Here is a 15,508-nt window from a genome sequence, read left to right as displayed (position 1 = left end):
GAGGCTCTCAGAAGCAGAGCAGAAAAGACTTCTAAAAAGCATTTAATGTTTGCCTGAGCAGACTCCTATTTGAACTGAAAAAAAAAATAAAAAGCTCTGAAGAACAAAAAGTTGCGTTTTACTCAGGAAATATCAAGTATGCAAATTACATTCTTTCAGAGAGATTATGACAGCTATGTCCAGTTTTTCCAGTGGGCAAAGGAACAGGAGGTGCTATGGAGCTGATGCCTTTAAGCAGAAGTTTGTGAGCAGCTCAGTCCCAGGGTCCCCTGGCCGGCAGCCCAGGGCCACCTTTAGACTCCAGAAAAATGATCACCAGGAAGTCAATGCGGCAGCAAGGCTAAAAGCAGCCCCCAGGTTTCATAAGCATGCCCAGATGGGGGACCCCAGCACAGGAAAGGAGCATCTGTTCAATAGGTAACAACACACAGCAAAGTATAAATGTGTAGGTGACATCTGCACAAGTCCCTTGCTGGCATGACCAGCCACTCCACAGGTTTCTCTTTGACCCTCCTTGCCTCGCTGCCAAAAAGCATTTCTGGCCGCAAGGTGACAGCTCCCACACGGAACCTCCCCTGCAGCCCCTTCTCCCCAGTGCCTCCCACCATGGCAGCGGTGGCCTCGCCTGCCCCACAGGAGCTGCCCAAGCTCCTGAGTGGGATGAGGTCTCTTGGTGCTGCTCCATGGCACGGTGGGGCATGGAGGCCACTTTCTGGCCCCATCTCTCTTCCCTGGGCACAGAGCCCATCTGCCCCAGACAGGGAGCATTCTGATCTAGGTTTTTAGCAAAGAGCTGCCCATCAGTTTCTAGCAGGGTTTGTAACCTGGTCTTGGAAAGCATCACTGTGGCTGAAACCAACATGGGTCCTTGGTAGTATGGTCATGACAACTAGGTTCTTACTAAAAATATTCTTAACAAAACTAACTTAAGAGTAGATACTATGCCTGTTTTGCAAGGGGAAGCAACCTGCATTCAACAGGGACAGAGACAGTGAAGTTTTATAGGAACTGATGCAAAACTCCGGGTGCTGAGAAGAACTTGTCACAGCTGGTTCTCCCCCATGCCCTCACAGGAGGAAGAGCAGGCAAGAAGCATCACCTTATTTAAACTGCTGATTTTTATTTAGGAACTCACACAACCTCTGTGAAACCAGGTTCAGGTTGGAGATTAAAAAAAGACCTTAAAGCTTAATGCTTAAAGCTCACAAAAATTCATTGTTACCTGTGCACGAGAGTGTGGATGATATGTGTCCACCCATCTGAGCATCCCTGTCCTCCCACACACCACCAGTGTCTGCCCCAGCAGAGAAAGGCATTGCTTTCCCACAGCAGCAGAGCATGCTTGTAAACGGGAAGAAAAGCTGCAGAGGTGATGGCTTCCTCACCTGTTTGCACCAGCTATGCATTTGCTCCCCCCCCAAACTCTCCATCAATATACCCTATAGACATAGGGGCCACCCCACAGATACATAGCTTAACTGCTTTGCACCTCCATGCATCGCACAAGATGAATTGAGGGGTCTTAGGGTGGAATTGCACAAATTTAGCTCAAAGTGACTGGAACCAGGTAAGCTGAGAGAAAGCCCAGGCTGTGGTGAGGATGCGGCCATCCCACTGCGTGGATAAAATGGGGTTCGGCACAGCAAAGCATGAATGAAAAAAACCCAAACCCTCAGCTCAAAGCAGATGGTTTTGCAGGTTTTTTGCAGAGTACTGTAAATTTGAGCAGCACATTGAATTGAGGATCTATTGCTATTAGTTTTAAAGCAACAAATGGTAGATAGCTGCTGTGTGTGCAGCTCACGTACCAAACAAGCAGCTGCTCTTCCTTGCCTTATTTCCTTAAAGGAATAAATAAGAATTAAAGGTAGGCAGTATTTTAAAAAGTAGGGAATGCTTTTGATTAAGGACTTCTTTGGCTCAGGCTTTGCACTGTGTAGTAACGCTTGAGGTAGAAGAACTCAAATCTGTGTTTTGAAAAGCTGAAAAAGGGGGGTGGGGGTGGGGGGAAGACAATTGAATTATTTTGCTTCAAACCATAATAGATTTTTAAAGATACATATTTCAAAGACCACAGCACTGTCCCTTTATTTTTTTTCTTAAGTTCAGAAATGGCTTTAATGTAATAATACTTGTCAGGATGATTTTTTCCATTAAGGCTTTGTGATGGCAGGTCATTAGTTCAGATATTTCTTTTATTGGTTTATTTTCAGATTATGGCAATTAGACATCAAAGAATAAAGAAATACTCTTTATTTTTAATGTGAATCTGAACATGTAAAATAGCTTTGAAAAAGTATAATAATAGCTGTTTTTCTAGAAAACTTGTTTTCTTTTCTCTGTGGTCTGCAAGGCTCCTGAAAAATGCAACCAAAAATTTGGGATACAGCTAAGACAGACTCACTAGGAAGTAGAAATGAACAATTTATTCCTGGTAACTCTGCCCTCCTTTCAGCTCTGGTGGACTTCTGTTGGTGGATACCAGCCCTTGCTTTCCTGCTCAGGGAGCCTCTGACGTGGCTTCTGCACCTTCCCAGCCTCCCCAGCAGGCACTTCCACAGTACACCCCTCACCCTTCCCAAAATCCTGCCTTGAGGAGTCCCACAAAGATGTTCTCGTCTGCAATGAGGAGAAAATACCCTGGATACACCCTGATTTCAGAGGCATTTGGCTCTTAAATGAACGTGCTTTGGCAGGTGCCTTGATGCCAGCAGCATTTGCACGGTCATTATGTGGCCCTGCTGTGGGTCAGGGAGCCCTCCAGCTGGGGGACACCAGCAATGCCGTACTATTTAGCTGATGCAGATAATAAATTAAATAATGGCAATTTTTCCAAAGTACGGAGCATGTGGCCAAGCCCCAGGCTGGGCTAGCTTTGTAGAAAGGCTTAATCAAGGAACTGTAAATGGGAAAACATGCATAGAAGTGCAGATTGCTGATGTGGAAACAGAAAAAGGGTGCAGATGACAAATGCCTTATTCTTTGGGCCAGACTCAAAGTATTGATGTCACATATTTGAGTTTCCATGACCAGAATAGGGAATCAAAAGAATCAGCATCTGGATTTGTGGCGAGACTTTTGTCCCTCACCGTTTCAGAAGGTAATTCCCAATAGATGCAGACATGGGTTTATAATTGGAAATAATTTTCCTCATCAAACAGCTTCAGCTACCCTCAGCTCTGCACTGACCAGAGGCACTGAGGAAGCCAACGCTGGCACCCATCACTGTTTTCTCCAGTACTGACCATGCTGACCATGTGTTTTGCAGGTAGTTTGGGTCCTGCAGAAAGCCCAAGCCCAGATTCTCGGTGTGACCCGTTTTCCCTGGCATCCGATTTGCACCAGTGCAGTGGGAAGCGAGAGTGCCAGATGTGCTGCTGTATGCAGATGGGGCTGCGGAGGGTGGGGATGATGCGCTGCCACCCAGCGAGGGGTCTGTGAGCAAAGGGAAATGCTGGAGAAGCAGATGAAAGACAAACTGAAAGCACAACAAAGTGGAAATAACGGAGTCAGTGAATCCCCCTACCATTTGCCTGGAGATCAAATCAGAGATAAAACACTGCCTGCTGCAGAAAAGAAATAGGCTCTTCTTTTTTTTGACCACACCCTCAGACGGGTACAAGCAGCTTAGCAACAGACCCTGACCCCCACCTTCCAACCTGGATGCCCTCCTCCCTCCCCCCCAGCTCCATCTCTTCCTCTGCTCAGCAAATCCTTCATCCCTGTACCGGGCTGGATCCTGGCTCCATCCTTTCTGGCTCAGCTGGTGCAGGGTGCGGGGGTGCGGGGGTGTGTGGAGGTGTGCTGGCAGTCCAGGTCCCAGTACTGATGGATGTGATGTGACATGAGGACAACCGTCCTGCAGATGTTCCCATTCACAGATTCCCACCAAGGCCAGGTTTTTCCAGCCTTCCCCTTGCAGCTCCCCAGACTGAGAGGCATCAGTCCTCCGTCCTCTGTTTTGGACCAGCAGTGGCGATCCCATGAGTTTATGGGAGCGCAGCCAATCCCTTCCCACTGGGATGCTGCTGGAAGCGAGGGGTCAGGCCTCAGGCCATCAGATGGGATCTAAGAATAGACTTCCCAAAGGAAAAACTGACATTTCCTCCAGCCACACGCTGCTCAATGCTACCCAGCCAGTGGCTGCAGTCTCAGTTACAGTTAATGACTTCCATTATTTCAGTGTTCAGCTGGAATGTAATGTTGTGCAAATAAAGCGGGGGCCATATAACCTCCATGGGGCTCTCCCCTACCCACCACTGGGTCTGACCCACCTAAGCAAACAGGAAGGGAAGGAGGCACCCCTGGAGAGATGCTGAGCAGAGACGACAGAGTTAACTTTACTTCTCCATTCAGTGAAACCAAATTGGATTTGCCAAGCTAGCAGCCCCTCTCCTGTCTTCTCTGGCTGGTATCAATCTAATTAAAACCCTTGTTCTCCCACGCAGCTTTTCTTCTCCTCAGTTCAACTTACTGGAAAAGCAGAAAAAAGCAAGCTCCAAAGCATCAGGGCTGGGGTCGGCTGGCAGAGCTCATCGCAAATTGCCAAAGCAGCATCAGGACAGTGGCACTGGCCTGAGGACCCCGCCACATGTCTGGGAGGGACTGTGGCAGCATAACTGCTTTCCCACACAGGGCTTCTCAAACACTTGAAACCTGCATCTAATACAGCCCCAGGACAGCCAGTGTAGGGGTGTCAAAGGCAGAGTGGCTTTTATTTTGGGAAAAGACTCTCCTCATACTGGCAGGAGCCTCTTCTTCAGTTTGCTGTGGGATACAGCATAAGAAATCAAGCTTTGTGATAGCACAGCCCTTGGAAAGCCACCTCCAAAAAATGCATTTTCCCCTTCATCGGATGTGCAGACACTCACACTTTGTTTTCTCTCTTTTTGAAAGTACAGGGTCTCACTGTTCAACTTCTTGGTGCAACTGAGCATTGTTGCTCGTACAGCCATTGCTCTGTGGTACCTGGCACTGGGGGAGTTTGCACCCCTACAGCAGTGGCAGCCCCTGCCCCTGTGGGGACTCTGGTGCAGCAGGAGCAACACAGGTGGGATGTCCCGGGTGAGCTGGCAGCCCACGCATGGTGAGGTGGAGGGACTTGCCACAGGCTGCCCAGGGCAGGGTAAGGACAGTGGTCCCTGTTCCCACCCAGGCAAGCACCTCGTCCCAAGGACCCGCTTGTCCTTGGCCGCGTGCTGATAGAGAACTGACAGCCCTGTCCCAAACACAGAGGAAAATGGCTACTTTAAGAGATTTCATTTCAGCTGGCAGAGACAGAGAAGACGATACCCCTTCCCTTTTTTTCTCTTCCTCCATGCCTCACAAAAGAGGCAGGAGCTCTGCCCTTGCCCTGCACCAGCCTCTTTGCACCAGCTGGGATTTCCCCTTCCCTTACTGCGTGTGACCCTGGAGCCTCTGGGATGTCTCTTGTTGGATGCGGCACCCCCCAGTTGCTTTCTAGGGACTTGCCATCAGCTTTTACTCCACTCCATCTGTTTCACCGCCCTGCAGCTCACCATGAGACCGCACTTATGTGTTCCTTCACCCCACTGAGATGCCTGTTCCCAGGTCCCTGGACACACAAACCCTGCTGGGGAGCTCCCAACAGCACATCACACGTGGCTCTGTGTCCTTTGCTGGGTTTCAGCACAGGCGCCCCTGCTGCAGAGGCATGGCTTAGCTCCCCACCTCAGAGCCTCGGAAGGACAACCCAGGAGCATTTAGACTTTCAGCAATTCTCAAAATAACCCCAAATAAACAAACAGCCAAAGTAAACAACTAAAATAAACCATTGCCTCCAAGATGAAGTATTGCCTTTGATGACACGCGGTCCTTCTACCCTTGTAACAGCCCGGCCGCGTGCCAGGATGAGGAGCAGCCCTGTGAGGACAAACCTGCAGCCCACGTGCCTTCAGCTGAGGTGCTCTGTACAGTTTTCCACCCATGCCTGTGTCCCAGAGGATCAGGATGGGGCACAGGAGGGGAGCACAACATGGCAGGAGTCCTACGGCCAAATCCACTGAAGCCTCAACACTGCCAGCAAATCCTTAAGGCTGGAAAACTGCCCTTCAGAGCCAGGGAGATCTCAGTTTCATGAAGGGAAAAGAAGATTTCCATGTGCAGTGATGGAAGCAGCGTTTTAAGCTGCCAGCTGTCGGCAGTGCCTGCTGAAGTGAGGTGCAGTTGGTGAAGCTGGTTGCTCTCAACCAAAAATGAAGGTACCCCTCTGTGCCCCCCCCGGGGCAGCCACCCTGGCTGCTGTGGGGTCCCGTGCCTGTGGTTCGTGATGGTGGTGGAAACGTCAGGCACAAGTGAAGGCTCAGGTGGAGAGTCACTTGCTGTGGTGTGGCGAGATGCTCACTTTGGGAAGAGGCATGCGGGACTGCAGCAGGATGGGCACAGGGATGAGGAGGAAAGCTGAGAAGGTGCTTGGCAGATCTTCCCATCATCTCTTATATCCAGGATGGGGAGGTGGAGGCCCACCCAAGGCAGCATTTTTCTCTCTTTAGCAGGACACAAGTTAACGTTTATGTGACAGACTAAAGGCATTTTAATTATCCAGTGACTGGTTTGTAACGGTTGAGAGACTCGCTGGCAAAGCCATCGGGACATCTGAAGGAGTCAGGAGGGTTTTGGCTGGGCAGGGGCAGGGTGGCGAGGCCCTGGGCACCAGCTCCCTGGTGCCTGCCTGGAGCTACGGGAAGGGCTCGCAGGGAGGGCCGGGGCTGATGGCGCTGAGCGGGAATGATTCAGACAACTGGGTTTTGTCGTCATCTACATCTGAAGGGAAAAGGCGGCCATCACCACGTGTTTATGCAGCAATTTTCATCCTCCCCATTTACAAGGACACTCTGCTTTCCAGGCCTGATCGGCAAGAGCCTGGCATTCTAGTCTCTGCTATTCACCTGTGCTGTGTTTGTTAAGAGATCCTCTGGGCCACAGCTGCAGGAGGCCCACAGGACAGTGTCACTACCTGAAACCTCTCCCCAGCTTCAGCACAGGCAGTGGATTACCTCCAGAGGTGGGATTCGGGCACAGCCCAGCCCACCCAGCACCAGCACCCCCGGGCACGGGGAAAGCAGCACGGCGCTCTCATGACCACAAGAAAGCAGCTTTTCAAACAGGAGCAGAGCTTTCTGGTTATTTTCCTAAAAACGTTTCTCAGTAACTTTTTCCCTGTGCAACAGAGGAGAGAAACGATCTCCACATCTCCAATTAATAACTGGCAGCAAGCAAGAGCTTGCGCTGATGGCAGCTCCCAGTTAAGTGCGGTGGGTCGCACCGATTTGTGACTAATGGACCACGTCAACTCCCAGGTGATCTCACCACAGCTGGATGGCTCTGGTGGAGGGGGAGGGGGGATTTAAGACAATTGCTGCTTCCATCTTAGAAAGCAGCTATTTGCTGTTGTTACTGCACATGAGGGAAAACTTTAAAATGCTCAAGATCTATCAGCCAGATTTTAGCCTCTAGCGGGGAGTGGGAACAGACGTGGTGTAAGCCCAGTTCACGCTGGAGCCTGGCAGGCAGCTGCAGCCCTTCTCCAGCACGTTGCAGGTGGAGAGGTGCTCCTGCTATGTATACGGGTGAAATTCTTCAATGGGAAAACTTGAAAACCAGATTTAGGAGCAGAAAGGGCAGAGCAGCTCCCTCCAAGAGAGCTTCTCCGCGGCATTTCCTCAAGGCTGGATCAGGCAGGTGCAGCTCTGACCAGAGATGCTGGTACTAGGACCCCTTCCAGGGCAGCATTTCTAACGGGGTAACCAGGGCTGCTGGGTCCCTCACCTGATGTAGTCACACGGGACATGAGCTCATGTGCATGGAGGGATGCAGAGGACCTCGCTGTCACCTCCAAGCACAGCAAATACAACGTGCAGCTGCTGTCTTGCCCAAGACCAGCAATGGCCTAGGGACCAAACTGTCCTGTTGGACATAAGCTAAGCTGGACTCCATGAGCCCTTTCAGAGTGGCCAGACTATGAAGCATGGCGCATGGTGTTGCGGAGATGCCCTTGGCTCCAAGAGGAAGGCTGGTGGCATGCCTGGGAGCAAGCCACATCTCCCCTGCCAACCTCTGCTCCCACCACTGCCAGCACAGCTAGAGGTGCTTGGGCAGTGCCTGCTGTGGGACAGGGAGGAACACAGAGTATCGGTGATACTCAAAAATGCTATGGATGCCCTGGGACAACAACTAACAGCTCTTGTCTTCAGTGGTACCACTAGATGATCTCTCTGTGGCAGCCTCCCAGGAGCTCCAGGGATCTCTGCCATGGGCATCCCATCAAAGCAGCTGAACCCTTCTCACCCTGCTAGGGCAGCAGACAGCCTGGGACAGGCAGGGAGACAACAAAAGAAACAAGGAGGGTTCGTCCAGCCACACATCTGCTTTGGAGGGGCCACAGCTTGTGAAAAGGCAGCACCTCCCCTGCCCCCTGGAGCCAGACCCCCCACACCTCCCAACCAGCTTGGCTTGGCACCAGGCTAGCTACAGTGGTTGCTACGTCCCCGAAACGCTGGCACTTACCCAGGCTTCTATGTGCTCAAGATACTGAAAACAAAAGTCACCATTTCTCAAACGTAGAAGAGGTACAACGGGGGCACTCCGGATGCAATGTGAATTCTTTGCAATGGGGCTGACAGTGCTGGGTTTGCCAGGCAGAAAGATAATAAAGCAATGAAAATTACTGCTCCTCCCCACACCCAAAACCACAGACGCACAAAAACTAACCCCAGATCTCCAAGAGCTCACACTAGCACTCCCCTAAAGTTGTTTCTCCACCACTCAGCCTACCCACAACACATTGATGGCTGAAATAAAGACTGGAAAGGCTTTCCATAACTACTATGGAAAAACACTGCTGGCTACTGAAATCTTTATACTCGAACTATTACAGCACTATAGCTTCTCCTTACCTTACACATACTTTGTATCCAGCATTTCAGACATAATGGTCTTTGGTTTACTGATACCAGGGTGATGGGCACACGCTATTGCCATGATTACTCATTACATGATGACTAGTGAGTAGGATATCAAGCACAAGTTAAGAGAAATTCTCAGCAATTGGAAGTCAGTCTTTTTTTTTTATAAATACCACAAACCTTCGTGTTAATTTTTCTTAAATTCACAAAACCAACAACTCAGACAACCCTTCTTGCATACTTACACTAATCAGACAGTTGTCTTTTCCATATCCTATGGGAAAAAAAAATTGCAGTTTATTTATGACTGGATTATTTTTCCTTTCCAATACAACTATCTCAAGTTTTTTCTTTGCCATTTGTCTTTTGTTCTCACTGATGCTCAATAAATCAAGAATGTACGTATGTGAAAATGGAGAACTTTCCCTTAACTTTAGACAAATGCAGAATTTCAAAACAGTGCAAATCCCAGGTATGAACATCAAGCCTTCAGGACCTCTTTTCCTCAGCCTTGTAGCCTACTTCTGAGACATAAACCTCTACAAAGTGCTTCTGAGATGTTTTGGTATAAAAGGCTACTGTTTTGACTTAATGGCCCTTTATACTGCAATAGAACTGGCAATAGCAGGTATGTGCGCAGGGATCAGACAGAAGGACATTTGACAGACAGGTAACTGAGCATTTCTACCCAGGCAAGGAGCCGCAGCAGGGTCAGGGAAATTGCTCTTGGGAGAGTTACCAAAACAATTTTGTTCTGTCCTACAGAACCAAAATAGAGAATTTAGATAGCAGGTGTTTCCTGCTCATATGAAGGCTGCTTTGCTGAAGGATCCCAAGGGAGGAGATAGCAGAGATTTTCTTTCAGCAGTTTTACGAAGATGATGTGTATGTGTCCCTTTCAGCAGGAACAGACATTTCACTAGAAGCAGAAAAAGATTATATGGGGGTTTTCTTCACTGCACATTTTGTCTACCTGACACAATGCCATCATTCAAAGAGCAGAGACCATCAAGACCACAAAAAGTGCCGTAAAAACAAAGACTACTATTTCAGTTGTAAAATCATTTTTATTGTTACAAATATACATATGAATAAAATCCCTTCAACCTGTAATGTAAGTGGGTAGCTGTGAAATTTGCACCCCCTCCCTCAAAAGCTGAAATGTTTTTACATGTTGAACTATTTTTCTCGTAGAATTACACATTGAAAGGAAGCTAATATGCAGACAGAACTGAGGAAGGCCTCTAGAAAACACCAATATTAATAAAATTTCAGTTGCCCTCATTCCAATCAACTATATACATTAATATATGAATGTGGAAGCATACCATGATTATACGTCATCCAAACCCTTCTCTGTTGTGCTTTTTGACGGTACACAAATGTAAGCGTTGGAGTTTTATGTACAGTACGAGAACAGGAAGAAAGAAGTTCCCTATGGGAGAAGGTAAAAACCATACCCAAGCATTTAATATATATAATCTATACAAATTATTTTATTAGTGTGCTCTTTTAATATAATTACAATGTGCAATTGCATACCGCAAGAATATATTTATAGGTAAGTCACGTGCAGATTGACACATTTACATTCAGCAGTACAACACATTACCTGCTGTACAGTGTATTAGTGTAAGACAGTGTCCAGTTAATTTGCTTTGCTTTCTAAATGCCCTAATGCAGGGCGCTCTTTGTAGCTGCTTCAGAGAAATTCAAGTAGAATACATGAAAGAATCGCTGGCTTTAGCAAAGGCATGGAAAGGACTGACTGCATTGTACAGAACAGAAATTAAGGACCGAATCAATGCCAAGGGAGTGCACTGTAAATCACAATTGGAAGATCAGGTTTTCTGCATGGAAATGTACCTGTTGTGAAAGAGCAGCTGGCTAGAAGGGCTGCTGATTGCTGTACCCTGATTGTTATGAAAAGCTCTTACGCTACGAAGCACTTGTACTGATTGCTAAACAAAAATAAAATCTTTATCTGCTTCTTCACCAGAGTCACTGGACTTGCTTCCCTGATGGCCATCTTTACTTAAGGACCTCTGCTTCATTTCCTGGAACTCATGAGGCTGCTGCCCAGGGCTTCTTTTCGCAGCTGTATAAAACAGAAATAAGTCTTGCTAATGATGGTAGAAGAAAGAGGAAGAAAAGTAATTTTAAAATAAGTCATTCATGCACACAGGACCTGCTCCCACCGAGTTCACTTGTGCTAGTGGGAGCAGCATAGGTCCTTTCTTCAACCCAGAAAAAGGTGAAAGAGGAGAGACTGAGTCTGAGCAAGCTTTATTCCACTGTTGGCTGGCAAGCAGGCAAACTTGAAATATGAAGCTCAGTACTTCACTGTGACATGGATAAACACTACAGTTAGAAATGGCCTGGAGACTTTCTTCTGATCACACCACTTCAAAACCAGAACAGCATTCTTTTTTCCAGCTGGGCTGGATCTCAGACAGTGCATTCCTGACTGCTCAGGTGGATATCCTCGCTGAGCACCCCTCAGAGCAGCAGCACATGTCCCAGGCAGGCCTGTCTCCCTGGTAGGACACATCTGTATTCTCCCTTTTGACTCAGCAGCCTTAATCAGGACAGATGTTCACCTTGGCACCCAAATTACCTGAGCTGCTGCTCCATGCCCAACAGCACTGCCAGGCCCCAATGCCCTCCCTCTTCCCTGATGGGGGACAGCCCCGGGGCTCTGAGCCCAACCCGCATCTCTTCCAGCCGAGACTACGGGCTCGGCACCTTGCTGTGCTTGGCAGTACAGAAAGCAGGAGGACGTACCCACTTCCCATGATCTAAATGCAAACTGCTCATTTTGTTTGACCAGCACTCTTGAACAATCTCGGTAAGGCCAAGGTTTTCCCCAAACCTACAAGTTTTCAAGTAAATTGGAAAGAAGGTTGTAAAAGCTTGTTAAGATTTCTGATCTAATCAGTGGTCTAACATTGCTATGGTAACAAAAGAGAGGAGTTATACACTTCAGTGGGGGTGATTGGTAGCTTTAGAAATCTCATACTTCCAAGTAAAATGAACCTTTAAACACAGTGGCCCTTAAATGTGACTTCATTGCAAGCCATCTCATTTCACCCCCACAAAACTAAATGTTACAGTTACGAGACCCTGTTTCAGATAAGGATGTCTGGCTTTGGTTTGCACTGATCCTTGCGCCTGTTCACATTTGTGCTTTTTAATACAAATTTTTTAACCTCTTTAACAAGGCACCAGCAGCTGCAGTGGCCATGAAACAACACCTCTCCTTCCCTGCACTCACCTACAGCCCACACCGCTGCACGGGACAGCCTGCCCCAACACCAACGTGTGGCTCCAGCTGCAGCAGGAGCAGACACACAGCAGGCTGCTGCTGATGCATATTCGTGGCCATTTCAAATTGTGCCAGGCTGGTTAGGGTCTTCCAGGCACGTGAAAAATGCAGAGAGGAATCCTGAGGGAGCCAGTGCTGCCAAGCTGCTGGGGCAGCCTCAGCAGGGATGCTCCCTGTACCCCTGGGGGGCCAGCATGACCCCCTGCAGTGCTGGTGCATGCCAACAGGCCATAAAACTGGGGTCAGGAAGCTCTAGCCCGTTTTTGTTTGGTGCAGACATTGTCCAGTCCTGGATCTCTGCTGTGATGAAAGCGGAACAGACACATCCAGCACATGTCTTGTAGAGACCCACCTCCGCACACCTGGCACATTTGCTACCCAAATAGTTCTCCTGAGCCCCAAATACCTGTTTCCTTATTTGTGCTAGCCAAAATATGGGAGAAAATGAAAGACAGCAGCTACATGCTTGTTGTGTTCTTATCCCGGCTTTCTGAGTCGGGAAAGAAGTGGAAAGGATTTTGAGAAAGGTTTTTAAAGCTATTTAATAGAACTGGAGAGGATTAAGACACCTAAATTATGTAAAAAAAAAGTAGGCATTTCCACCTTCCCAAACATCACTGGATTCTCAAAGAAACTGGTGTATGGAAATTTTTGAATCATTCTCGATTCTTGCAATTCCCAGTAATTACATGGCCTTTGTTTGGCCTTCATTCACTCTTCAACCAAAACCTGGAACACAATCTGCAGCAGCCATTTTAATTTATGGCCTGATAAATCAAGACAGGTAGTTTCCCCCCAGAATGCCTCAGAAATGTATCAGGCATTCAAGTCCACATACTACAAGCAGGCGTCTGCCACAAGAGCTTACCCTTGCCCCAAAGAAACCACACACAGGTGACCCTGCATTGATCTGCAGCAGCATCTCAGCTTCTGAAACTCACTTTATCAGAGAGGTAGCTTAAAACAAACTAAAATATAATAATTTGATTATGATGGGGAGGAGAGATTCCAAGTTTGGGTGGGCTAGGTTTGATTCTACAGTATGAAAAGGGAATCAGTTTATACATTTTGGGCTAAGGATGTTACAAAAAGGATACACGATATCTTATAAATAGAAAAACCGTGGGTAAACGTAATTGCGTAAGATGTTCAAATACCTCATTAAAATACTTCAGAAAAAAAAGTCATATGTTGAATCATTGTTTAACCAAAGGACTTAAGAGGCAAAGAGAAGCACGTAAACATGTACCATTTGAGAACGGGAGCTTTTATATTTTAACAACACATTGATCAACCAACCATTTTTATAGCCTACTGAATGAGATCACTGCAAGTCAAAGCTGCTCGCCAGGAAGTGCAGCTTAACCATGCATCAGAGTGCTGGGTTTGGGTTCTTTTGCTGTTTGTTTATGCAGCTGAAAATCCAAGTACTGTTTAAAAAGAATCTGATTTACCCAGTTCTCAAATGGTTTTGCGATTGATGTACTGAAACTGGCACTAACAATATTCAGGCCGAAACATATTTTAACATACTTCAGCGCACACACCTTAAAAAGGAAAGGTATGTAAACACACAAAGCAGTGGATAGCCTGCCTCTGGCGTACATACACAGCAGTGTGCCAGCGTCACTGCAACGGACAACCGTGGTTTGTAATGAGCCCTCTTCTGCAGAGGGGCTGCAGGTGCTATATGGTACTGAGCACTGGGGTTACCGGTGTTGCCACGAAAAAAATGCACACATATTCCTTATCTGGAAATTTTTCACACCATGTAGTTCCCATGGGGACAGAAAGATGATTAGCATCCCGTGAGGTTTTACCCACACCCTTTCGTGGCTTCTTTGCTATTACTGTTTCTTAACGACTGTTAGTGCCAGTTATCAAGGACCGTCGCAATGAAAAACTAAAACTTCTAACCAGAAGTTGGCTGTGCCTTCCTCTGCCCAAGCACATTTGCTTCTTCTTCTGCACTGGTAGAATACTGCCCCGAAGTGGTTTTCACGCTGCCAGATGGCTTGGCACAGTCATGAGCTGTATCTCTTTTTTGACAATCTCCTGTTTGCTCCAGCAGGAAAAAGGATTCATTTATACCCCCAAGCTGTTCTGTAGGAGCACGTTCAGAAAGCAATACAAATATTTGCACTTATCCATCCCATTTAATCAATTGTTCAAAGAATAGTAATCAATATGCCAGATGCTTGCTTAAATTTAGTCCCGGTATTTGCATACATTGGTAGCCACAGCCTGATCTTACAGGTACACTGTGTAGAGAGAGGCATATTTTGAGATTGTCCCACAAAGTACAGTTAAACTCATTAACGCAAAGCAATTTTATAATCAAACATCTAATTTGCAGTTCTCTTTTGCAGGAGATATAATTTGGTTTACTAACTTAGGCAGATTTGTAGTGATTTACCAGTTGCAGAAATAAATTGAGCATGCTAGCCTGAAAGGCGGCAGAGAGCAAGGACAGAGGAATGACTGAGGAAGCAGAGCAGTGATAAAGAAAAAGGAAAACCTGAAGAAGAACAAACAAAAGAAATAGAATTTACTCTTTCCCAAACAATTTTATGCAAAACGTAACAGCTCCATAGGACCTGGAAACCCTATTTTAGCCTTTCTGAACTATTATTGATAAAATTCATACAGTGCGAAGTAGCAGCAACTAGAAAACCAAGTGTTTGGCCAAGTCGCCTGTCGGGGTGTGTCTAAGGGATCAAGGAGCGTGGAAAGCACAGTGTCTGTCCCCTTTGGGGTAAGGATTTGCAAACAGCAAACAAATTTTAAAAATAAAGTGATTGTTCCTCTTCTGATGTGACAACCACAAACCCTTGTCAATTCTCTGCTATGTGAGAGATTGTTGTAACACAGAAGGATTGTAGTTATGATCCCGTATTCCCTGCTTCTCCAGTATGTCTCCTCTTATGACAGGAAGATGGAGAAGGCATATAGCACAGAAACGGTGACGTTAACCTCACATTAAAATGCACCTACAACAAGTCCCATTACGTTGTTTCCCTAGTTATGTAGTAACAAGTCCCCTCTTGCAGTCTGGTGAAAAGCTGGTGAGAAAAAAAGGACTCTAGCGCATGCAGTTATTAGACAGCAGCTGAGAGTCTGTTGTGGCAAGAGCCTTTGACTGCAACCATTCTCAGCATGATGGCACCAGCGTAACGAGTCTGATCGCCAAGCTGTAGCCCACTTCACCTGTCTCAACACAGGCTCCGACGGGACTAAAGGCGGGAGAATAAACAGGCTC

At 47.2% G+C, this 15,508-nt stretch overlaps 1 protein-coding gene across 3 annotated transcripts in view; it reads right to left on the bottom strand.

Annotated features, from left to right (window-relative positions):
• CARMIL1 (capping protein regulator and myosin 1 linker 1) overlaps positions 1 to 15,508 on the bottom strand; it is a 241,305-nt gene that overhangs the window by 30,755 nt on the left and 195,042 nt on the right. For 2 of the 3 annotated variants that reach the window (XM_055799396.1, XM_055799397.1), the window contains one exon: positions 9,972 to 11,022. The exons of the other annotated variant lie outside the window; for it this stretch is intronic. In XM_055799396.1, the coding sequence (XP_055655371.1) occupies positions 10,886 to 11,022 (137 nt within the window). In that variant the 3' untranslated portion in view covers positions 9,972 to 10,885. Of the gene's footprint in view, positions 1 to 9,971; positions 11,023 to 15,508 lie in introns of those variants that run through there. 3 annotated transcript variants of the gene reach the window in all.

Source organism: Falco peregrinus, chromosome 3 (assembly GCF_023634155.1).
Source record: "Falco peregrinus isolate bFalPer1 chromosome 3, bFalPer1.pri, whole genome shotgun sequence".
NCBI classification, from domain to species: Eukaryota; Metazoa; Chordata; class Aves; order Falconiformes; family Falconidae; genus Falco; species Falco peregrinus.
This window is presented reverse-complemented; position numbering and strand designations above follow the sequence as displayed.